Source organism: Oryctolagus cuniculus, chromosome X, assembly GCF_051225735.1.
Source record: "Oryctolagus cuniculus isolate XC-2025 breed Fujian yellow rabbit chromosome X, ASM5122573v1, whole genome shotgun sequence".
NCBI classification, from domain to species: Eukaryota; Metazoa; Chordata; class Mammalia; order Lagomorpha; family Leporidae; genus Oryctolagus; species Oryctolagus cuniculus.
The window spans coordinates 32744086-32768032 of NC_142888.1; the positions used below are offsets into that span (position 1 = coordinate 32744086).

General features: G+C 47.1%; 1 protein-coding gene and 1 long non-coding RNA gene across 7 annotated transcripts; one reads left to right on the top strand and one right to left on the bottom strand.

Annotated features, from left to right (window-relative positions):
- Positions 1-379: 379 nt before the first annotated feature.
- Positions 380-8766, bottom strand: UXT (ubiquitously expressed prefoldin like chaperone). 4 transcript variants are annotated; one of them, XM_002719887.6, is made up of 7 exons: positions 8733-8760; positions 8449-8555; positions 7445-7526; positions 7199-7266; positions 6818-6925; positions 1024-1087; positions 730-828 (listed from the first exon to the last, which is right to left on the bottom strand). In XM_002719887.6, exons 2-7 carry the CDS (start codon positions 8544-8546, stop codon positions 775-777), a joined length of 474 nt encoding a protein of 157 aa, XP_002719933.1. In that variant the 5' UTR covers positions 8547-8555; positions 8733-8760; the 3' UTR covers positions 730-774. The 4 variants fall into 4 exon arrangements, with proteins under 4 accessions (XP_008270777.1, XP_002719933.1, XP_089180579.1 ...); XM_008272555.5 differs by lacking the exon at positions 1024-1087 and having other exon boundaries at positions 380-828; XM_089324453.1 differs by lacking the exon at positions 7199-7266 and having other exon boundaries at positions 8733-8766.
- LOC127484850 (uncharacterized) lies at positions 8472-23446 on the top strand. Of its 3 annotated transcripts, none has more exons than XR_016228088.1 (4): positions 8472-8758; positions 11979-12437; positions 21435-21786; positions 22484-23052. It is a non-coding gene; the product is annotated as an uncharacterized LOC127484850 (long non-coding RNA). The 3 variants fall into 3 exon arrangements; XR_016228089.1 differs by having other exon boundaries at positions 8555-8758; positions 9466-12437; positions 22484-23446; XR_011385565.2 differs by lacking the exons at positions 21435-21786; positions 22484-23052 and adding an exon at positions 17998-21428.
- Positions 23447-23947: the final 501 nt, after the last annotated feature.

Sequence of the window (23947 nt, forward strand, 5' to 3'; positions counted from 1 at the left end):
CGGTGCTGCACGCCACGCTGCTTAGCGGAAGCAGGACTTGTATAGAAATGGGCGTAGCAGCCAGCCGGGCTCTGCGTAGGCGGGCAGGGTAACTCTATAGTGATTGGCTAGAAGGGACGAATTTAGAAGGGAGCGGGGGTAGGAGGGCAGGATGGCTGCCAGACTCGCAAAGGAGCGTTGAGAAACTAAGTGCTCACAGAAAAGACAGGGTCAAGCTGTGGCTAGAGTTATTAAGGGGGCGGAACCTGGCTCTGTGCTGACTGGGGGGCTGGACCAGGGAGGGCAGAATTTGGCTCTGCGCCTATTGGTGGAAACTGGAAGCAGAGGCCAAGGTTGGGCTGAGCCTGGCGTGGGTGTAATTGATGGTACCTGAGGAACGATTGGGATTTGGAAGAAGGGTTAAACCTTAGGGCTAGGAGTGAAAGGCTGATTGCCATGGGAACAAACCTCCACCCTGAACCTGTCCATTCTCCATGGCAATTCAAAGGGCGATAGCCAGTAAAAGGAATGCAAGGAAGGGTGTGTGTGTGTGAGGTTGCCATGGTGACAGAGAGGGCAGAGCCTAAAGTCAAGTAGCAAATGCTGCCAGGCAATAGGCCGGAGGCAGGACTTCCAGGGTGCTTTAAAGGATCCATAGAGAAACTAGATCTTCCAATTAATGCTGGACTCTGGAAACAGGGTGCCTTGGCAACCCGCAGGAGTTAGGGGGAAAAAGAAGGGCCATGTGACTCAAAGGCATTCAGGATCTTTAATGTCGGAGGATGCGGTAAGTAGTCAATGGTGAGGCTTCTCTGGGAAATTCTGCAGGCCTTGTAGTTCTCTAAGCCCCTGAAAAAAAGGACAGAAAGGATTTAACAAGGGACGGGTCCAGGCCCCACCTCAGGCTTGCTCTGACCTCCCCGCCCTTGGATCCAGTTTAGAAGGAAAGATGGTCCTTTCCTTCGTCGGCTCTCTCCCTTCTTTAGGTCATCACCCTAACCACATCTGGACATAGAGGCTGGGAGTGGAGTGAGCTGCTCTCACCTCTAGCAACATGTGGATATGGGCCTTGATAGTCATGGAGTCCTTGGTGAGGCTGTTGCTGAGCCTGGAGAAAAGAAACGAGAATGTGCAAAGTGGGCCCCACTTATGAAGATGACCCTTCCTCATCACTTCAAGAACTACCTACATCTGGGATGACTTCCACCCATCTGCTGTGCAGAGATGCCTGACCACAGTCTGGACCTGATCCAAGGATTACCAAATGTCTAATGTATGCCAGTTTAAGGCACTGGGGAGATAGCAGCAAACACAACATACAAAAATCCTGCCTACACGGGGCTCAAATTCTTAGAGACAAATAAATGATGGACTAAAATATATGGTATGTCAGATGGTTCTAAGTATAATGAAAAAAGGAAGCAGTGATGGAGGGAAAGTAGTATGGGAGTGGGAGCTGCCATTTTTAATACAGTGCCTAGGGACAGCTCCATTGAGAAGCATTTGAGTGAAGCTGTAAAGAAGCAAATAGTGCTATATGAAGGCTGCACGGTGTTCCACACAAGTAGCAGCAAATACAAAGGTGTTGAGGTGGGAGTGTGCCTGGCATGTTTGAGTCACAGCTAATAGGGCATTGTGGCTGGAGAAGAGTAAGTGAGAGGTACTAGAAGAGCTGAGGTCAGGGAGGTAAGGGGGTGGGTGCAGGGAGTGGGAGGCAGGCTGTGTAAACCTACAAGGCCATGTTAAAGAGCCTGGCTTTTCTGCTAAGTGAGCTGGATGCCAGGGGAGGGCTGTGAGCAGAGGAGGGAGGTGAACTGAGTTGGGTCACAGAGGATCCATTTGGATGCTGTGTAGAGTGACTAGGGATAAGGAGAGTAGTGTGGAAGCTGGAAGTCCAGTGAGGTGGCTATGGCAATAGTCCAGGTGAGCCATGGAGGATCAGACCACAGTGGCTGAGAAATGACTGGATTTAGGGTGCATTTTGGAAGTAGAGCCTACAGGATTTACCAAAGGGTCAGCTGTTGGGTGTGAGATAGGACGCTAGGAAGATGCTAAGGCTTAGGCACCCTGAATCTAGAAGTGCCTAAACCACCCTGGCTCCGGACTGCTGGGATACATAAAATAGTAAATTCCTTTTGTGTGAGCCAATTTGGATCAAGTCCCTCCTGAAATAATCCTCACTGATACAAAGAATGAGAAGGAACTGACTGAGAAAGAATTAAGCAGCAAAAGGGCCCAGAGGCAGGAAAGAGTTTTTTAAGGAACAGCCAGGAGATCAGAAACTTAGAAATTAAGTGAACAGTGAAGGAAAGTGGTATAAGATAAAGTCCAAAAAGGTAGGAAAGGCTAGATCATGCATATAATGAGAAATGTGGATTTTATTATGCTGTCAATGGAGCAGTCAGTTTGAGGGGAAAATGAATCTAAGTACTGAACTAAAGTACATAGTAACAAGATAGGCTGTTACACTGGAAAAAATAGGATGAACTCATCTGTATGTCAATACCTCACACACTTTGTATTTCCAGCCCAGACCTTTCCTGAACCGGACTTAGGAGTTTTAACTCTATCTTCAAAAAATCGACTTCTGGGGCCCACCCTGTGGTGTAGTAAGCTAAGCCTCTGCATGTGGCACCAGCATCCCATATGGGCGCCAGTTCGTGTGCCGACTGCTCCTCTTCTGATCCAGCTCTCTGCTATGGCCTGGGAAAGCAGTGCAAGATGGCCCAAGTGCTTGGGCTGCTGCACTCAGGTGGGAGATCTAGAGGAAACTCCTGGCTCCTGGCTTCAGAAAGGTGCAGCTCCAGACGTTACGTCCATCTGGGGAGTGAACCAACGGATGGAAGGCCTCTCTCTCTGTCTCTCCCTCTCTGTAACTCTACCTCTCAAATAAAACCTTTTCAAAAATCGACTTCAGTGTTCACTAAGCACTTCATACTTAACAGGCCTCAGATTGAGCTCTTGATCTTCCCCTCCAGATCTACTCTTCCCCTTCTCCTCTGCCTCAGATACTGGCAACTCCATTCTTTCAGTTGCTCCACCAAAAACCTGGACTCCTCTTTCTCACACCTAATGTTCAACCAACCATTCTTTTTAAAAACAAATTACAACAGCTCCCATCTATCCAAATGCTTCTTTAAGTGTTCTTTCTCCATAGCACTGCTAACATCTGACTTACATTTGTACTTCAAAAAGTTCATGGAAAATGGAAATGAATGTTCATTTTGGTGTAAAAAATTTGAAATTCATGCAGTTTTTTCATAATATGCATTTTCATAGATCTTTTGAAGACTTCTTTATTTTTTAAAAAGAGATTTATTTATTTATTTGAAAGGGAGAAAGAGAGAGAGAGAGAGAGGGAGAAAGAGGGAGAGAGGGAGGGAGGAAGAGGGAGAAAAGAGGGGGCAGAGGGAGAGAGAGGGATCAATCTTCCACCCGCTGCTTCACTTCTCAAATGGCCACGTTAGCTGGGACTGGGCCAGGCCGAAGCCAGGAGCCCAAACTCTATCTGGGTTTCCCACATAGGTGGCAGGAGTCCAAGGACTTGGAGCATCTTTCGCAGGCACATTGGCATAGAGCTGGATCATAGCTCTATGTAGAGCAGTCAGAACTCAAATTGGCACCCCTATGGGATTCCAGCATCATATGTGGCAGCTTAACCCTAAGCACCACAAGGCCGGCCCACTGAAGACTCCTTGTGTGCATGTATTTTAACTTTTTTTTGTACTAAAATTAATGTCTTTTAATTCCATATCCCATGAATTGTTTGAAATTCTCTCATACTACAATTTACTTACTTATTGTCTGTCTCCCCTGACTAGAATGGTCAGCTGTGTGAAGGTGAAGGCTTTGGTCTGTTTTATTCCTGTTGAATCCCCTGTAACCAGAACAGTGTGTGGCACAGAGTAGGTATCCAGTGTATGCTGAATGAATAAGTGAATGACTAAGCCACTCAAAGGAGCCTGAAGTCCTCACAAGGTAAGTGAGTCTATGTTTAGGTACAAAAAATGAAGCATGGTGCTGTTGCTAGAGAGTGTCAATACTTTCAAGGTTATTTGGGGTAGTGTCCAAAGAACAGGGCAATAAAGTTGATAAGATCCAAACCAACAGTTTTAATGTCAAAAAGGAGAACAGCGGCTAGCATTGTGGAACAGCAGGTTAAGCCGCCACTTGTGATGCTGGCACCAGCTATTTGGGCACCGGTTCATGTCCTGGGGGCTCCATTTCAAATCCAGCTCCCTGCTAATGCTCCTGGGAAAGCAGCAGCAGATGACCCAAGTGCTCAGTCCCCTGCCACCCAGCAGGAAACCCAGATGGAACTCCAGGCTCCTGGCTTTGGTCTGTCCCATCCCTGGCTGTTGCAGCTATTTGGGGAGTGAACAAGTGAATAAAAGAGCCTTCTCTCTCTCTCTCTCGTCCTCTCTCTCTGTAACTCTACCTTTCAAATAAATAAATAAATCTAAAAAAAGACAGAACAAAATTAGCTACTGCAACAATGAAACAAGCTTAGTCTATGAGTGGCTGTGAAGTTAACCCTTAAAAGGAGAAAAACATGAAGCTTACCAAATGCTACTTGTAACACAAAAGGAATATGTTTAATTTTTTACTACTGATGTAATATGTAAAGCATTGTTAACAGGAAGATGGTTAGGCTGTTTCCTCTATAGTTACATGTCTGTTTGCAGACGTGCACTCCTTTCAGGCTTAACAGGAAAGTAGATATAGAGACTTGCTCTCCTCCATCCCCTCCAAAATATACTAAGAACAGGAAAAACTGATGGGCAATTTTGCTTACATGAAATAACCACAAAGAATGTCCCAGATAGTTGATAGACTCAAATTTTTATCTTCTAGAAATATTAAACTTCTAGGCAGTCCAACCACTAATAATAAAGCAATAAGAGACTCAACCACATTTTTTATCATACTAATAGACCAGGTAAGGGGACAGGCACTGATAACTTATATACCTAATTTTTGAGAAATATAGAGTCTCAAAAACTTAAAATATATTTAAAAAGCCCAGGAATCTTTTGTAACATAAAAGGAAAGCTATGATATAAAGACTGAACTTGGTCTAAATGACTACCAGTGCAGAACTGCATTGACCATGGAGGCAGACTCCTTGATCAAACTATTCACTAACTGGTCTGATCACCAAGATTTAGACATCTCAGCAGGTCTGATATTCTTTTGAGTCCTGTAAAACAGAAGCCCAAGAAAGATCTGAAAAGAGAAAAATTACTGAACACCTAAGAGAGGCAACTCTGAAAGAAATTAATGTAGGAATAAGCATAAACATAACCAGGAAGAAATTTGACATCAGTGGTATCCACACTTGTGAGCTGTTGTTAGTCTAAGCCTATCACTCAGAGCCCTCACTCTCGTTCCATCTGAGCCCTGTTTGCCTTTCTTGGCAGTTTCTCCAGCAGGCCAGGTGCACTGCTCCCCTTGCTGGAAATGCTCTTCTCCAGACAGCCCCATGGCTTGTTCATTCAAATAACTCAAATGGAACCTCTGCTGGGCAGCCTTCCTCAGCTGCATTTCAAACCCCTCACCTATATACCCAATTGTCCTTCCTTATTCAACAACTTAAAACTCAAATGGAGCCCACCCTTTCTCTCCCCATCACCACCAACATAGATCTGTTCCATTCACTGCTTCAGTAATTCATTCAACAAACACAGAGGGTCTGCTACCTGCTGGGTAGTATTCTAATCACCTGAGGTCTAGACAAAGTTTCTCCCTTTGTAAAGCTTACATCCTAACTGGAGGAGATGATATGTATGAGTAAGAAATAAATTACACAGTAAATATTAGCAAGTGACAAATGCTAGGTAGAAAAGAAAAAAGAACAAGAGAGGGGAATCAAAGACTACTAGGGGTTGCAATTATATAGTTAGGTTATGAAAGACTTTGTTGAGGAAAACACATTTAAGCAGGACAATGGAGTGAGGAGAAAAGAAGCCACAGGAGTACTGGGGAAAGAGCACTGCAAGCAGAGAAAACAGCCATGGCATCTGCCCTGAGGTGAGAGCATTCTTGGGACATTTAAAGAAGCATGTGCAAGTCACTGTGGCAAGAGCACAGCAATGAGCAGGAAAATTAACAGGTGAAATTAGAGGTAACCTGTTTTACTGTTACTGATTTACAGGCTGAGGCCTCATGGATCCGGTCATAGTTGTATTTAGGTCTAATAATACAGTCCCTCTAGAATGTAAGCTCTCAAGAAACTCTTCTGTCTTGTTCCCTGGGGCATCTCCACTGTCAAGCACAGAGTGTGGTAAACAGAAGATGCCCAATATGTTTGTGTGAATGAATGATACAAAGCTCCCTTACTGGAGTGTTTATTATGTGCTATACCTGGGGCTGAACTTTGCATCCCCTTTCCTCAGCTCCAGCCCAGAGGAGGAACGGAGGTAGGTCTCTAACTTAAGGGAGAAGAGTGTTGAAAATGGTGGGGTGTTGGGGCCAATGCAATGGCACAGGTCAATCCTCCACCTGTGGCGCCGGCATCTTATATAGGCACCAGTTCTAGTCCCGGTTGCTCCACTTCCAATCCAGCTCTCTGCTATAGCCTGGGAAAGCAATAGAAGATGGCCCAAGTGCTTGGGCTCCTGCACCCACGTGGGAGACCTGGAAGAAGCACCTGGTTTCTGGCTTTGGATCTGCGCAGCTCCAGCAGTTGCAGCCATCTGGGGAGTGAACCAACAGAAGGAAGACCTTTCTCCCTATCTCTCCCTCTCACTGTCTGTAACTCTACTTCTCAAATAAAATAAATAAATTCTTTAAAAAAATGGTGGGGTGTTTTAGATACTACCTTCAAGAATGCACTTACTGTGTGAGGAGTGAGCTCTTACGATCAATGAACTTGAGAGCTTCTGCCAGTGTTAATTCCAGGAAAAAACCATATCCCAGGGCCACATAGATGCGTGAAGTATCTGAGCTGAGGAGAGAGAGGTTAGAGGAAGTGGAAGACATCCTTATTACTGTTTATCATACCATACAGTTTAGTTAATTTTTTACTCCCTCCCCTTCCCCAAATTGAGACTCTGGGAAGACAGGGACTTTATTCTATTTTATTTCTTGTCATATTCCCAGTACTTAGGTTATGTCCTAAGGTATGTAAAATCTAGCACAGTGTTTGGTACATAGAAGATGGTAAAAAAAAAAATATCTTGCATGAAGGAAGGGCTCAGAAGGGCGGGTAGACACTCACACCACTGTGTCAACGAAGAAGTTACAGCCCAAATCCACCTGCATATATAACTCCGATTGCTTAGCTTCCTGTGGGGCCAGGGAAAAAGAGGTAGGGGTCAGTGGTCAATTTGTAGGTCAGGTGACAGGTTTTGGTCTAGGGTCTCTCTTCTCAGTTCCTTCCCATGCTCCCCCCATCACACACATACCAAAACCAAATGAAAAAAAAAAAAAAAAAAAAAACAGTACCCAACCATGATATATCTACCTGGAGTCGTTCAATGACATTTCTTAGCTGAAGGTATTTGGCCAGCTGCTCATATACCTTGTCTCGATGGTCCAGCACCTTTCTGATGGGACAAAAGTACAAATGGTGACCAACAGGCAGCTTTGTCCTCCTTGGGAAACCTTATACCATGATTCTTTGAGGTGCTCCAGTTACCATGCTCTAAGTAGGCCTTTTAGTGTAGAAGTTAAAATTCTGGACACTGGGTCAGACTGCCTGGGTTTGAATCTGGGTTCTACCCTTTGCTAGCGGTGTGACTTCACTAAGTAAACTGTTCTATATGCAGTTTTCTCATCTACAAAATAGGAGTGGCATTCTAACCTCACGGAGGCACTGGGATTAAATGAATGTTTACTATAAGACACTTAGAATGATGTCTTCCAAATGATAAGCTTTATATACGTGTTAGCTCTTACTATTATTACACTTTACTCCCAAATGTCAATCTCTATGTCTCATCTTCACCCTAGAAAAATCCTCCACCCCTTTCGGGATGCTCATAGTCTAAGCCTTACTTCCTGCTCAGATTAGTAATAATAGCTTTTCACATTCCTTGAACCTTTAACATATTTCAGGCATCACACTTTTTTAAACTCAACCACTGCATGAATAAGGTTCCGTAATAAACTTCCTCATTTTACTGATTTGAGAAATTTATAAGGCACAGAAAGGAGGGGCAAGGTGCGATGTTTACACGGATGGCAGGTAGCCGAGCCAGAACTCAAACCCCAGAACTGTGGATCTGGAATTTGGCCCTTAATCCATTAAGCAACATCGGGACCACGCATGCGCAGACACGCCCTATGAACGCCACGTCCTAGCCAAATCGCACCCCGGAAGTCGCTCCTCCTTTCCCCTTCGAATGGCGCGTGGTGACGGGCTCCGAACGTCTCGCCCACCAATCTGAAGGCTTGGCCCCCGACTTTAAACGCCCCACCCACCACGTGGACTATTCTGAAGGCCCCGCCCCTCTCGCTGTCACTCACCGCAAGTCCCGCTGCAGCACGTCACTGATGAAGGCCTCATAGCGCAGAACTTTCTCTCCCGTGGCCTCAACCACCCGCCCTTTAGGGGGCGTCTCCATTATGGGCTCCTGGGGAATGAGCAGGGGGAAGACCACGTTGACCACTTCAGTATGGACTCATGCAGGTCATCTCCACCCTCTCAACGTTGGGAAATGGGCACGTTCGGGTCCTGCTGGGAGTTCCGCCTTCTGCCCTTCCCAACTCTAGGACTCGGCCACCCAGGGATACCAAAATGCGGCCCTTACCTGAGGGCCGCCGGCGATAAGAACGGGTTGGTATAACCGCGGCTTCCGGGTGGCGCGGGTGAATGACGTATAACAAGCGCGCTGACCAACCAAATAAGCAGGTGGGGAGGGGCGGTCCTGAAAGGAAGTAAGACCCGCCAAGGGGAAAAAGAGAAGGTCAGGGCTTTACTGAATCAAAGGAGATCAGGTAGGACTGTAGGGCGTGGGAGCAGAGATCCTTTGGCAATGAACTAGCCTATTGGAAACTGCACAAGCAGCGCGTGGAGCCTGTGGGGACTGTTCGCGGCTTTTGTGGATTTGGCGGTTTCCAGGGGAGGTAGAACGCACAGGTGGAGGTAGAGCTAGGGAATGAAGCGTTTAGTATTTAAAAGGCAGAGCCTGGGAGGCGGACAGGCAAGTCACATCTTGACTTCACCCGAGAGGTTCGCGTTTCACTCCCGGTGATGGGAACGAGTATGAGCATTTAAAAACTTTTTAATGGAGACGCATTTTTCTAGAATTCCTCTTTGAGGATTGCAGCTCTGTGGCCCACAGTCTATGACTGGAGCTAAGCAGAGATTGGCAATACTATGTGTAAGCATCTCATTTTATTAGTCAAATGGAGGGTCCCTGAGTCGTTTGCAAAAGATCTGCTATTTTGTACTTAGGAATAATCCCATGTGTTTAATTAAATGGGCAAGCTTTTTCTTTGTATGCACTCAAGTGATTGAATGCCTGTATTTTGCATCTTTAGCATCTAACCCAGCAAGTCCTGGCCTGAGCCCAGAGGAGAATTCAGATGCTCGCACCCCCAAATGCTATTCCCATATCTAGAGCCTAGAGTCCTTACCCTTACTTGTGAAGTCTTCCCAAGTAATTTGCGTGTAAAAGTTCGGTTGTCGTTTCCAAATTCTCAAACCTGTTTGTTAAGCTTTTCTTTGCCTTCAGGAAAAAGTGACTGTAAAAGGAACATTGAGTTTTTTTTTTGTTTGTTTTGTTTTGTTTTGTTTTGACATGAGAGTTCTTTTAAAAGTTTGTGGGAAAATAGAATTAAACCGTGGTTAAGTCCCTGCTTGGAACACTAGCATCACATGTTGGTGGAGTGCCTGGTTCGAGTCCCAGCTCCTTCACTTTGGATCCAGGTTTCTGATAATGCATACCCTGGGAGGCAGCAGATGATGACTGACATAGTTGGGTCCCGTAAAATATGTAAGAGACTCAGATGAAGTTCTGGACTCCTTATTTCAGCCTGGCCTAGTCCTTGCTTTTGCCAGCATTTGGGGAGTATCCCAGAGGATAGAAGATCACTCTGTCTGACTTTCAAATAAAATGAAAATAAATAAATAACGTAAAGAAAAATAAGATTGGTTTGGTTCAAAATTTTTGAAATCCATTTATAATTTCTTCATAGTGTGCAATTTCCATGAACTTTTTGAAGACTCCGTGTATGCATGGCTTTCAAAAGTTTTTCGCACCAGAATAAATTTACATTTTAATTCGTTTCCATAAACTTTCTGAAGTACCCTCATACTTTTTTTTTAAATTTCACGTTATAGTTAAAATTACATTTAGTGTGATTTTTTTTTTAATTTATCTATTCAAAAGGCAGAGTGACAGAGAGAGAAAGGGATCTTCCATTCGCTGGTTCACTCCCCAAATGATAACAGCAGCTGGGGCCCAGCCAGGCCAAAGCCAGGAACTAGGAATTTCATCTGCATCTCCCATGTGGGTAGTAGGGACCCAAGTACTAGGGACATCCTCCATTGCTTTCCCAGGTGCATTGGCAGGGAGCTGGATCGGAAGCAGAGCAGCCAGAATTCAAACCAGCACTCTATATGGGATGCTGGCATCACAGGCTTCACAGGTGGCAGCCTGCTGTGCCACAATGCTATTTATTGTGATTTAAACAAACACTAAGTAGTTAGACAAAGATTCAGTTAAGGTTAATCTCTACCACTTTCTTGTGAAAAAGATAAAGCATTTGTTACCTTTATTTGGCAGCAGGAACACATATCGTTCTGATGGGCTGAGGATGGGTCTGGGCAGGCCTATTAATTTATATTTCACAAAAAACACTTTTCTGTTTTTAAAAATAATCACTTTTCTATTTTAAAAATCTGTTTGTTTGCTTTATTGGAAAGGCAGATTGACAGAGAAAGAATGAGAGAGCGAGATCTTCCATCCACTGGTTCACTTCCCAAATGTCCTCAACTGTGAGGGCTAGGCCAGGCTGAATCCTGGAGCCAAGAACCCTATCTAGATCTTCCATGTGGGCTGCTTGCCCAATTACTTGGGCCATCACCTGCCAACTCCTAGGCACATTAGCAGGAAGCTAGATGGGAAGCATAGTAGCTGGGACTTGAACTGACACTCCAGTATAAGATGCTGGTGTCCCAAGCGGCAGCTTAACATGCTGCACCACAGTGCTAGCCCCAGCAACATCAACCCCCATTTTTTAAAAAAAATATATGTCCTGGACTGGCATTGTATAGTGGCTAAAGCCAACTCCTACAACACTGGTATCCCATATGGGCACCAGTTCAAGTCCCAGCTGCTCCACTTCCTATCCAGCTCCCTGCTGATGGCCTGGGAAAGCAGCAGAGGATGACCCAGGTGCCACCCATATGGGAGACCCAGAAGAAGCTCCTGGCTCCTGGCTTCAGCCTAGCCCAGCCCTGGATATTACAGACATCTGGGAGGTAAACCAGCAGATGGAAGATCCCTCTCTCTCTCTGCCTTTCAAATGAATAAATAAATCTTAAAAGAAAAATGTTGCCAATTTTGTTTTTACATTTCGTTTTTATAAAGAATTTTATTTATTTGAAAGACAGAGTTACAGAGAGAGGTAGAGCCAGAGAGAGAGGTCTGCCATTCTGCTGGTTCACTCCCCAAATGACTGCATTGGCCAAAGTTGAGCTGATCTAAAGCCAGAAGCCAGGAGCTTCTTCTGGGTCTCCCACGTGGATGCAGGGGCCCAAGGACTTGGGCCATCTTCTACTGCTTTCCCAGGCCATAGCAGAGAGCAGGATTGGAAGTGGAGCAGCCAGGACTCAAGCCCAGTGCCCATATGGGATGCAGGCTGGCTTTAACCCACTGTGCCACAGTGCCAGCCCCTACATTTCTAATCTATAGAAAAGTTGACAGTGAACACACATAGAGCCTTCACTGAGGTTTACTAGTTGTGAATTGTTGGGGAATAGTTCGTGGCGGCATTGCTAGGCAGAGGTTTTTAGTTTCAGTTTTGACCGGGGGCTTTCCAACGGGCAGGGCTCTCCAGAGGTGGAGGGATTGAGGTCGCAGTAAACAACAAGATGGCGCCAGGACCCCTGCAGTGAGTCTGCCTGCCTGCCTGCTGCGTGACACCTCACCTGATTGGCCGAAGGACGCGTGCCCTTCACGTGAACAGAGACCGGATTGGTGTGCCTGATGCATGGACTCTAGCTTGCTTCTGATTGGTCACATTTTGTATATAAGCCGTGGGTATAAGGAGGAAGCTCTCTCTCCTCTCCTTTCCTCCTCCCTCTCTACCTCTGTCACATCTACTTTCTCTAATAAAAAGTCTACTGAAGACCGATAAGTGCCGTTCGTTCTTTTCTCATTCTTTTCTCGCCCGAGAAACCGTCGTCGCAGGCCCTGGGTTGAGTCTGCTGGCCAGACTCCCCGAGACGCTCACGGCAAGTGGTGCCGTGTCTCGGATTCCTCAGCGAGGGACAAGTGGCAGAGAAGGTAAGAAAACTTAAAACGTACATATACGGAAATCTAGGGGATAAAGCCTAGGACCACCGCGGTTTTGAGTAAGCAAATCAGGTTGCAACCATGGGAAATACACCCTCAGTTGCCAAAATGCGGCTGCTCTTCAACCGATTGTTGAGAGCGACAGGGACTCCCGGCAAAGCTGCAACTGTCTGCTCTTTCACCAGAGCAGTGGTGAAAGTTTTGCCGTGGTTCATAGAAGGAGGGGATTTATCAAGGGAGAACTGGCGCACGGTAGGAAGGGAACTGCATGCCGCTAAAGTTGAAGAAACGGTCTTACGGATGTGGTACTTGGTTGATAACGCTTTGGCTACAGACTCAGAAACCATAGGGCAATTGCTGGATGAAGGTTTAAAAATTTTAGAAAAGATAGGCAAGGATTCCAAGGATAGCAGCAGCAAAGATTTGGAGGAGGAAAGTGGCGCTGGTGGAGGGATGCCAAGTAAGAAGAGCATCCCTCCCTCTGATATCTCCCCACCACTTTATCCTCCACTGCCTTCCGTCCCACCTTACCCTGAGGATTCTCCCCACTGTTGCTGCCTTGCTAGCAGTGCCCCACAGTGGAGCCCCGTTGTACTCGGTTCGGGGAGGACGGCAGTGAAGGAAAAGGGAAGGGCCATGACTCCCGTTGACCCAGAGGAGGAGGAGCGAGACAGCCCTGTCGGCAGGGGAATCCAATCCCACCGAGGGCCGATTCCGGATTGGTCACAATTCTATAAACCACAACAGATATTCCCGGTATTCATAGATCAACAGGGCAATAGAGGTTGGACACCGGTGGACTTTAAACTTCTTAAGGAATTGCAGCAAGCAGTACAACTTTATGGGACCCATGCAAATTTTACTAAGGCAGTCCTTGAAGGCATGGGATCGGGAGGCCTTATAGTGGAAGATTGGAGAAACATAGTCAAGGCAGTTTTGTCAGGGGGTGACTCTCTTCTATGGGCCGCAGCTTATGGGGAGCTAGCAAAAAAACAGGCACTGGCCAATAGGGCCAACAGGCAACCCGCTTGGAATGAGGATATGTGTCGCTCCCCCTCTTCGTGGAGGAACGACACTAAGCCCTGCCTAGGCTTCATATCCGAGTCACGGCACCATTATGTCACTCCCCCTCTTCGCGGAGGAACGACACAGGACCCTGCGCTGTTCTTTTGTCTGCTCGGCCCTCCCCGGGTTTGCTGCTGGTTCTTCCCGGGTTGGCTGCTGGTCCTTCCCAGGTTGGCTACCGTCCCCTCCACCTCCGTGGAAGGGCGGTTCCCCCTGCCACATTCCCCACTTCCGCGGGGGAGCGGCACACCGCCGGCCGGCTCTCTTGGGGGCTGCACAGGTGTTCCTCTTAGATGTTCCCCTTAGATGTTCCTGGTGCATGCCGTCTCTCTCCTCCTTTATAGTCCTCTTCCACCAATCCCAACTCTGCTACCCACACGCCGAGTACGCTGCTCTCCTCCAATCAGGAGCAGGTCCCACAGTTTATTGGTTGAACTGGAGGCAGCTGTGTAGAAGCTGTTTCCCTTCTCAGCGCCATATTGTGGGAAAGCAGATGCATAGAATAAGTCTTAATTCCAGTAACTTAGTCTAGTCCGAGTTGCTCCCCACAGATATGTTAACTGGGAATGGAGCCTTTGACACAGAGGACGCGCAAGCGTGGTGCCCAAACGAAGTACTGATGCAAGTTCGAGACATGGCTCTTCGGGCTTGGAAGGTGGTCCCAAAAAAGGGGGAAATTAAACACAGTCTTACGAAAATAATCCAAGGTCCCAATGAACCATATGCAGACTTTATTAACAGACTGTTTGAAGCTGCGGGCAATTTGTTTGAGTCGGTGGATGAAGCCGCCCCATTGTTAAGGAGATTGGCCTATGAGCAAGCTAATAAAACGTGCTGTACAGCACTCAGACTTTGGCAACATAAAGACATTCCCACTTTCATAAAAATATGTTGGGATGTGATGGATGATATTGCGCCCAGAGCCCATGCTGCCATGGCTATGGCAAAAACTATACGAGGTAATAGCTGTAAATGTTTCAGCTGCGGCAAAGAGGGCCACTTAAAAAAGGATTGCAGGGAAACTAGGACACAGGGTCGGCAACCAGGACTATGCCCCAGGTGTGGAAAAGGAAACCACTGGGCCAATGAATGCTACTCAAAAATGGACAAAGCAGGCAATCCCTTAGAACAAAAAACAAACAAATGCTCTCAGTCGCCAAAAAATGGGAACTGGGCCCCAGTGCCCCGGGGCCCCAAACAACAGTGGGTGCAAAAGACTCGGAAAACAACAACCAACAGGTATATCCTGTTTCAAGCTCCGAGCCACAACTGCCTCAATATTAACCCCCTCAATGGGAACGCAGGCAGTGGAGGTAGAGCCGACCACAGGACAAGTCCCCTTGCAAGGTGTAGCGCTCGTCATTGGCAAAGCCACCAATTCACTTAAAGGGCTCCAGATTGTCCCAGGATGACTGACTTTCCTGCAAGAGAAATGAAAAGTGTTCTTACAGACCACGAGCCAGGCTGCGCTAATCGAGCCAGGGCAGCCTCTTGCTCAAGCACTCCATTGTCCTACCATTGCAGACCATAGGGGGAAGCAGGGAATTCACCTTGTGGCCTTAACTATGACATTGGATAATCGACCTATTTGGGCCTTAACAATTAAAGGAAAGACTATTAGGGGATTATTAGATACTGGGGCCGATGTGAGCATTAATGCACGAAAGGATTGGCCCTCCTCCTGGCCCCTGCAGGAGTCAGACAATACACTTGTAGGATTAGGAATGACGGAGGCACCACCCAGGAGTGCAGAAGTCCTAGAATGGCAGGATGAAGAACAACATAAGAGACAGTTTCAACCATACGTATGTAACCTCCCCATCACGCTGTGGGGGAGAGAAGTACTGGTACAATTAGGACTCACACTCACAGATGGTAACAGTAAAGCTGGCGTGGGCTGGCAAATGATGGCAAAATGGGATACAAACAAGGAGGCTTAGGTAAACATGGACAAGGCATAGTTGAGCCTGTCAAAGTGAAACAAAGGAAAGACAGGTCAGGACTGGGTTTTCAAAAGGGGCCACTGAACAGCAGCCAATTCCCTTAACATGGCTTACGGACACCCCAGTGTGGATTCCGCAGTGGCCCCTACCTTCTCCTAAGTTGGCTGCTGTTAAACAATTGGTTAAAGAACAATTAGAGGCAGGACATTTGAGGTCCACCTCACCATGGAACACACCCATCTTTATAATAAAAAAGAAATCTGGTAAATACCGTCTTCTTTATGATCTCAGAGCCATTAATCGGCAGATGCAGCCTATGGGAGCCCTGCAACCAGGCCTCCCAGTGCCAACTATGATACCTCAAAACTGGAAAGTGCTAGTAATAGACCTAAAAGATTGCTTCTTTTCCATTCCATTTCACCCACAAGACACCCGATGCTTTGCCTTTACAATTCCCGCTGAAAATCATGCAGCCCCCAACGAATGTTATGAGTGGAGAGTCTTGCCACAAGGCATGACAAATAGTCCTACTCTATGTCAATTATATGTGGCACAGGCCATCTTGCCAGTAAGACAACAATTTCCTGAGATTAAAGTGCTACATTATATGGATGATATCCTCCTTGCCACTCAGGACGACCACACCATTCTGGCGGCATTTACTGCCTTGCAAAAACAACTCACTAATAATGGTCTACAAATAGCTCCAGAAAAAATTTAATCTCAAACTGTTGTACAGTACTTGGGCCTAAAAGTAACCCCCACTAAGGTCATGCCTCTTGATTTTAATATTTCAACACATAAAAACACTCAATGATCTCCAAGGGCTCTGTGGACACTTAAATTGGATACGACCTTACTGTAAATTAACCACTGAAGAGATGCAACCTCTATTTCGACTTCTAGAAGGGGATTCTAATCTTAATTCTCCCAGGCAATTGACCCCTCAGGCAAAAGAGGTGATCTTCTTGTTCGAACAAAGACTCAAAACCACTGCCATGCAGCGTTGTGACCCCGCCCAAGAAATTCAAATTTTGATTTTCATAGAGTTTCACTACCCATATGCCCTACTCTGGCAAGGATGGCCTCTCTTGTTCATATATCCTCATAATCATTTACCAAAAGTAATACTCCCATATGGAGAAGCATTGGGAAACCTGGCTATACAGACTGCCAACAAGGCTTTAGAACTTTCAGGACGTGTGCCACACTGATGTGTGACACCATTCGACTCTCAAGTAATTAGGGAATGGGGCAAGGAAGTTTGGCAATGGGCTCATATGATGGCACACTTAAATATAGAAATTGATAATCATTATCCCAGTCATCCCTTTATTTCATTCTGTAAAAATGTACCTGTACATTACTTCAAAAGGGTGTATAACAACCCTATTGCAAATGCCCCAATAGCCTTTACTGATGGTGCAAAAGGGGGCACCGGAGCCGTGGTAGTCAGTGCTCAATGTCATTTCGTACTTACTATGTCTCCATCCCCTCAGCATGCGGAACTAGCCATAGTATCAAAAATATTGCTTCTCTACACACAACCTATTAATATCCTATCCGACAGTGCCTATGTAGTTAATGCTGTCAAACTAATGTTGTCCCCTGTTATATTATCCTGCCATTCCACTGTTTTCCCTTATCTAGACGCTGTTCGTCAGGCTATATACACCCGAGTCACTCCTCTATTTATAGGGCATATTAGAACTCATTCTCAGCTACCTGGTCCCCTAGCCTTAGGCAATCACTTAGCCGATCAATATTCTCGCTTCCAACTTGCATGCTCAGCCCTAGAATTAGCAAGAGAGTTTCACCAAAAATGGCCTGTAAATATCCTAACCCTCAGCAAAAGGTTTAACATTCAACTTGCCAAGGCCAAAGACATTGTCCGTACCTGTGAGCAATGCATGATACATATTCCTCTGCCTGCACCTACAGGGGCTAACCCCAGAGGATTGTATCCCTGTCACATTTGGCAAATGGACGTCACTCACATACTTTCATTTGGCAGAGTTAATTGTGTTCATGTCACTGTGGACACATACTCAGGTGTGGTCATGGCTTCGGCCATGGCCAAAGAATCCACCACTTGTGTCGTTCAACATTGTTTACAATGTTTTGCCACCTGGGGAACCCCACAAGTCATTAAAACAGACAATGGTCCCGCTTACACCTCTGCAAAATTTTGAGATTTCTTAATACAATTCGGCATCCAACATATAACTGGAATTCCCTATAATCCACAGGGTCAAGGCATAGTAGAATGTACCAATCAGTATCTAAAACTTATCATTAATAAACAAAAAGGGGTAGTAGGAGTATTATCCTCCTCACCCAAAGATATCTTGAACACAGCCCTATACACCATAAATTTTTTAAATCAGAAATCGGATGGCACCACTCCAGCTGAACGGCATGCACGTTCCGCTGAGAAGCCAAGTAAAGAATGGGTGATGTGGAAGGATCCACAGGATAATCAATGGAAAGGCCCGTTCCCAATATTACGACGGGTGCAAGGCGCAGTTTGTTTTCTCCCACAGGACGCGACACGTCCAGTGTGGACCCCGGAAAGAAGGACAAGGAGATTAGACAAGCCATCGAAGGACGATGCTTACCATCTGGAACAGGACGAGGAGATCGCTGACGCACCACATCCTCCTGAAGATCCTCCTATCCACCGCAACCAGCAGCTCTGATGAGGGCAACCCCTACTAGGGGCTCCTTTGGGCGCTCCCTTTTCCTCTCCCTTTATCTAACTCTTCCAAGATCCTCCCCTTAATGTACTTAGCCAATGTTACTCTTGGTCAGCGCTACAATGTTCCGGCTGCTGACCCGGTAGCTTCGCCTAGCTCTGCTTAAGCTGGCCTGAATCTCACCTTATCTCTAGCCGGATCTCTTTCAGATAAGCAAGGACGGTATGGATGAGTGTGGGTTTAATCACACCCACCCTTCACCATGCATTGTTTTACTCCCTTTTGTTCTCAGCGATTTTGTGAATGTTTCCCACTCCAACTCTTCATATCAGAATAATTCCGGCAACGTGGCCTCTTTCTCCTCTAATAGCATTCCACTGTGTTGTCTCCACTGCACTTCTAACAAGCCTTTACCTATTGTAGACCTCATCCAGCATTGTAAATCCCCAGTCAACCCTGTACGCCCCGCTTTCTCATCTTGCTTATCTAGCACGGTTCACGTGCAGTTAGGTCATGGATTCTTTCTCACTCACCATGCATTATTCGGGGGCTGGACAGCCCTCAATAATTCAGTCATTACCCGCTTTACTACTACAAATGTGACCTGTTCCAACCCTCATTCCAATAACACCCACATACAGCCGCTCAGTAACAGCATACAGGCTTGGTCCAACCAAAATATGTTTGAAACCGATGAGGATGGTAGTGTGTGGGACCCATTTGTTATGTGTAATGCTGCTGGAGTGTGGGGAGCAACTTGGACTAGACTGTTACTGGAATTAAGACTTATTCTATGCATCTGCTCTCCCACAATATGGCGCTGAGAAGGGAGAAACAGCTTCTACACAGCTGCCTCCAGTTCAACCAATAAACTGTAGGACCTGCTCCTGATTGGAGGAGAGCAGCGTACTCGGCGTGTGGGTAGCAGAGTTGGGATTGGTGGAAGAGGACTATAAAGGAGGAGAGAGACAACATGCACCAGGAACATCTAAGAGGAACATCTATCTGAAGGAACACCTGTGCAGCCCCCGAGAGAGCCAGCCGGCGGTGTGCCGCTCCCCCGTGGAAGTGGGGAAAGTGGCAGGGGGAACCGCCCTTCCACGGAGGTGGAAGGGACGGTAGCCAACCCGGGAAGAACCAGCAGCAAACCCGGGGAGGGCCAAGCAGACAAAAGAACAGCGCAGGGTCCTGTGTCGTTCCTCCACAAAGAGGGGGAGCGACATAATGGTGCCGTGACTCAGATATGAAGCCTAGGCAGGGTTTAGTGTCATTCCTCCACGAAGAGGGGGAGCGACATAATGGTGCCGTTACTCAGGTAGGAAACCTAGGAGGGAAGAAGTGGGAAAATACCAGAGAGAGAGACTAGCAAAGAGCCTAGGGAAAAGCCTGACGGAAAAGGTGCCAGAAGAAGCTATTGAAAGCCTAGGCATAGACTCGTATACGGACTGTGGGAAAGAAGTTAGGATTTAAAGTGAAAGCAAGAAGAAACTTAGACTCAGATACGGACTGCAGGTTGAAAGTGAAAGTGAAACCTAGAAGAAACTTAGACTCGGATACGGACTGTGGGGAGAAGCCAGGAAAAATGAGAGGGGAATATTGTTGGAAGAAAAGTTAGGGAAACATACCAGGTAGAGAAAAATATGTTAGGGAGGATGAAGCCGTGGGGGCAGGCCGAGGCAGAGACGTAAGCTATCTTGGGATTGTCAAGTCAGCCCGGGGAACAAAAGGCGAAAATCTAAAAAACCAGAGGCGGAGACGTGGGCCAGGTTGGATTTCGCCAGGTTAGCAGGGGGAACTTGGACTGAATGCTGGTGGTGGAAACGTGAGCTGGGCTGTGTGATTCGCGGAAGCCGCCGCATGCAGAGAGAGCACGGGGCGTGAATAGATAGGGAACGCAGGTCTAGCGCGAAGGCTGTGGTGCGGGCACGAAGGCCGTGGAGACCACGGAGCGTGTGAAGCCGAGCCGCGCAGAGCCGGGAACCCGCCGCAGGGCGGGCGCCGGGAAGCCGCGCAGATGAGAGAAGCGCGGCTGAAGCGGCGCAGAGCCGGGAACCCTCCGCGGGGCGAGGCGCTGAGAAGCAGTCTTGGGGCGGGCGCCGGGATGCCACAGGGATAAGAGAAACAGAAGTTTAGAAGTAAAATAGGAGAAATAGGAATGCCCGGAGATAGAGAAATAGAGAAAAATAAGGCCTCCCCACAACACGCACGGCAATGAGAGAGCTTGGATTCAGTCTGCCTGATTAGTAAGACGATAAGCACCTGTGGGCGGCTGCAGGTCACCGAAGACAGGCACGTTATCAACACCAATAAGTCTCCCCACAAGACGGCAATGAGAAGGCTTGGATTCAGTTTGCCTGATTGCTAGGGCTTGTAAGCACCTGCAGGCAGTTCTAGCAGAGCAGAGCATGCGCTGCAGGGCACCGAACTCAGGCACGCATCAGCGCCTAAAAACCTCCTCACAACATGGCGAAGAGAGGACCCGGATTCGGTTTGCCTGATTGATATGGCTTGTAAGCACCTGTGGGCAACTCCAGCAAGCAGAGCAGAGTGTGTGCCACGGGGCACCGAAGACAGGCGCGTATCAACACCAAAAATAAAAAGAAAGGGGGATCTGTGGGGAGCAACTCGGACTAGACTGTTACTGGAATTAAGACTTATTCTATGCATCTGCTCTCCCACAATATGGCGCTGAGAAGGGAGAAACAGCTTCTACACAGCTGCCTCCAGTTCAACCAATAAACTGTAGGACCTGCTCCTGATTGGAGGAGAGCAGCGTACTCGGCGTGTGGGTAGCAGAGTTGGGATTGGTGGAAGAGGACTATAAAGGAGGAGAGAGACAACATGCACCAGGAACATCTGAGGGAACACCTGTGCAGCCCCCGAGAGAGCCAGCCGGCGGTGTGCCGCTCCCCTGCGGAAGTGGGGAAAGTGGCCAGGGGGAACCGCCCTTCCACCTCCATGGAAGGGACGGTAGCCAACCCGGGAAGAACCAGCAGCAAACCCGGGGAGGGCCAAGCAGACAAAAGAACAGCGCAGGGTCCTGTGTCGTTCCTCCACAAAGACGGGGAGCGACACTGGAGCTTGTACAGATATCACACCCTTACTTTTCCTTAAAGGATTCCATTGGGCTAACGGCACCTTCTGCGGCTCGTACTACCAACCTGCTAACCTAACGTTAAAGTACACATCCCATAAAGCTGAAGGCAGGGTCAATTCTCCTGTGTGCCTGAGCACGCCTTTTCTTTGGTATGTTTGTCAAGACATTAATTGTACTTGTTTTTCAGGAAATCTAACTGCTGGGATGGGAACCACACGGCTGTCATGGTTCGCATTCCAACTTGGGTCCCAGTATGGGTACTGGTACGCGAACAGGACTTTGCAGTCGCCCTCCGCAACTGGAGAGACTTTGGTGCCACCGCCATTGTTGTAGCCATTATTGCAGCCTTGTCAGCCGGTGCGGTATGGCAGTCTCTCAGGCTTCCACCCTATCCACACTGGATAACATTACTAAGGACACGGCTGCGTCGCTGGAACATCAACAAGAAATGGACCTACACTTCTATACCGGCCTCCGAATGCTAAATCAGCGTGTAGATGTTATGCAGGAAGAGCTGGACTTATTGGTGGCTCTTGCAGGTATGCCATGCTTACTTCAACCCGTGTCCACTTGTGTTACTCCCTTTAAAGCAGCAGAATTTTCTCATTTAGCCAATGACTCTAAAGCTTTAGGAAAAATGATAAATACTGCTTGGAATAGCAATTTCACTCTGCTGTTAGATAAGCTGCGACGTGATATATTACGGTTAAGGAAAACCTCTCCTTCTGGTACAACTATATGGTCGCCCTTTGCGACCCTAGGGTCCCAGTTCAGCAAATCCTGGAACACGGTTAAAGAATGGGTGGCCATCGGGGCCCTGTTTATTGTGGTACTCTTGTTTGGTTCTGGGCTACTTCGCCTCCTGATCTCCATTATACGCCGCCATAGGCAAACGCAGCTGGTGGTTAAACAAGCCATGTTAGTGATGCACAAACAATACCCCATGACTAACCCCCAAGCTGGAGTGTGGCTTAGCATGTTGGAACAGTAGTCAAAGACGGGTAAGTTCTGGGAGGCATGCCGAGCAACCTAAGACAGGGCGGAGGGGCATGTTCCCCCCCCCCCGACCCCATGACAGGTATGGCGGTATTGCGTTCCTGGTCGCCTAAGACAGACACGTTTCCACGCCACCAATTTAAAATAAAGAAGGGGGAGATGTTGGGGAATAGTCTATGGCGGCATTGCTAGGCAGAGGTTTTTAGTTTCAGTTTTGACCGGGGACTTTCCAACGGGCAGGGCTCTCCAGAGGTGGAGGGATCAAGGTCGCAGTAAACAAGATGGCGCCAGGATCCCCGTAGTGAGTCTGCCTGCCTGCCTGCTGCGTGACACCTCACCTGATTGGCCGAAGGACGCGTGCCCTTCACGTGAACAGAGACCGGATGGACTCTAGCTTGCTTCTGATTGGTCACATTTTGTATATAAGCCGCGGGTGTAAGGCGGAAGCTCTTCTCTCTCTCCTCTCCTTTCCTCCTCCCTCTCTACCTCTGTCACGTCTACTTTCTCTAATAAAAAGTCTACTGAAGACCGATAAGCGCCGTTCGTTCTTTTCTCGCCCGAGAAACCGTCCTCGCGGGCCCTGGGTTGAGTCTGCTGGCCAGACTCCCCGAGACGCTCGCGGCAGTGAATATTTGGCCACTTTTACTTTCTCTCCAGATTACAAAATAATTGTTGACACGGCTGCATTTCCACTCTGTCCTTTGGATGGCTACAGATATTTGAGCCACTCTTCTGTTATTGGATGTTTAAATGTCCAGTTTTTATCATTGTTATAGTCTGGGATGGGATAACTGTATTTGCTTGCAAATTTTGGTGTGCAACCATAATTATATCCTGGTGATAAAACAGGATTTTGGTTCATATCCCAAATGGTTGCAATAGCTGGGAATGATCTAGGCTGAAGTCAGGAGCCTAGAACTTCAACTGGGTCTTTCATGTGGGTGGTAGGGGCCCAAGTATTTGGAACATCATCCACTGCCTTCTCAGGTACATTTGTAGGAAGCCTGGTCGGTAATGGAGCAGCCAGGGCTCCAACTGGCCCTCCAATATGGGATGCCAACATCCTAAGTGGCAGCTTAACCTGTCACCCCACAATGTTGATCCCTAGTGATGAGTTTCTAGAAGTAGAATTTATGAATCTAAGTTCCCTGCTAATGCACCTGGGAAAACAGTAGAGGATGACCCAAGTACTTAGACCCCTGCCACCACCTTGGAGATTTGCGTGGAGTTCCTGTCTCCTGGCTTTGGCCTGGTTGGCCTGGCCCACCCTGGCTGTTGTGACCCTTTGTGAAGTGAATCAGTAGATAGAATCTCCTCATCCTCTCTCTGTCCCTCTCTCCATCTCTCTCCCTTTCAAATAAATAAATAAATAATTTTTTAAAAAGAGCTTTTGGATTTAAGGATATCACTGCATTGTAAATCAAGTATTAAGTGTCAATTGTACACATACTCCATTACAAACCTCCTCATCTAAATTCTATATCAGGGGTCAGCAAACTGTTATACTGGTTTGCTAACTCTTGATGTTTCCTTACATCCTATGAGCTAAGAATACCATTTATATTTTTTAAGTGCTTAATAAAGTAACAATAAAATAGTTTGGGACATGTGAAAATTATATGCAATTTGAATTTCAGTGTTCAATAATGAAGTTTTATGGGAACACAGCCACATTCATTTATCTACATATTATCTGTGACTGCT

Coding starts and splice junctions, on each gene's coding strand:
- UXT (XM_008272555.5), bottom strand. CDS start 8,546: ATGGAGACGCCCCCTAAAGGGCGGGTGGTTGAGGCCACGGGAGAGAAA. Junction 7,527..8,448: donor GTGCTGCAGCGGGACTTGCG/GTGAGTGACAGC, acceptor TTGTCCCATCAG/AAAGGTGCTGGACCATCGAG. Junction 829..6,817: donor AAGAGCTCACTCCTCACACA/GTAAGTGCATTC, acceptor CCTTTTTTTCAG/GGGCTTAGAGAACTACAAGG.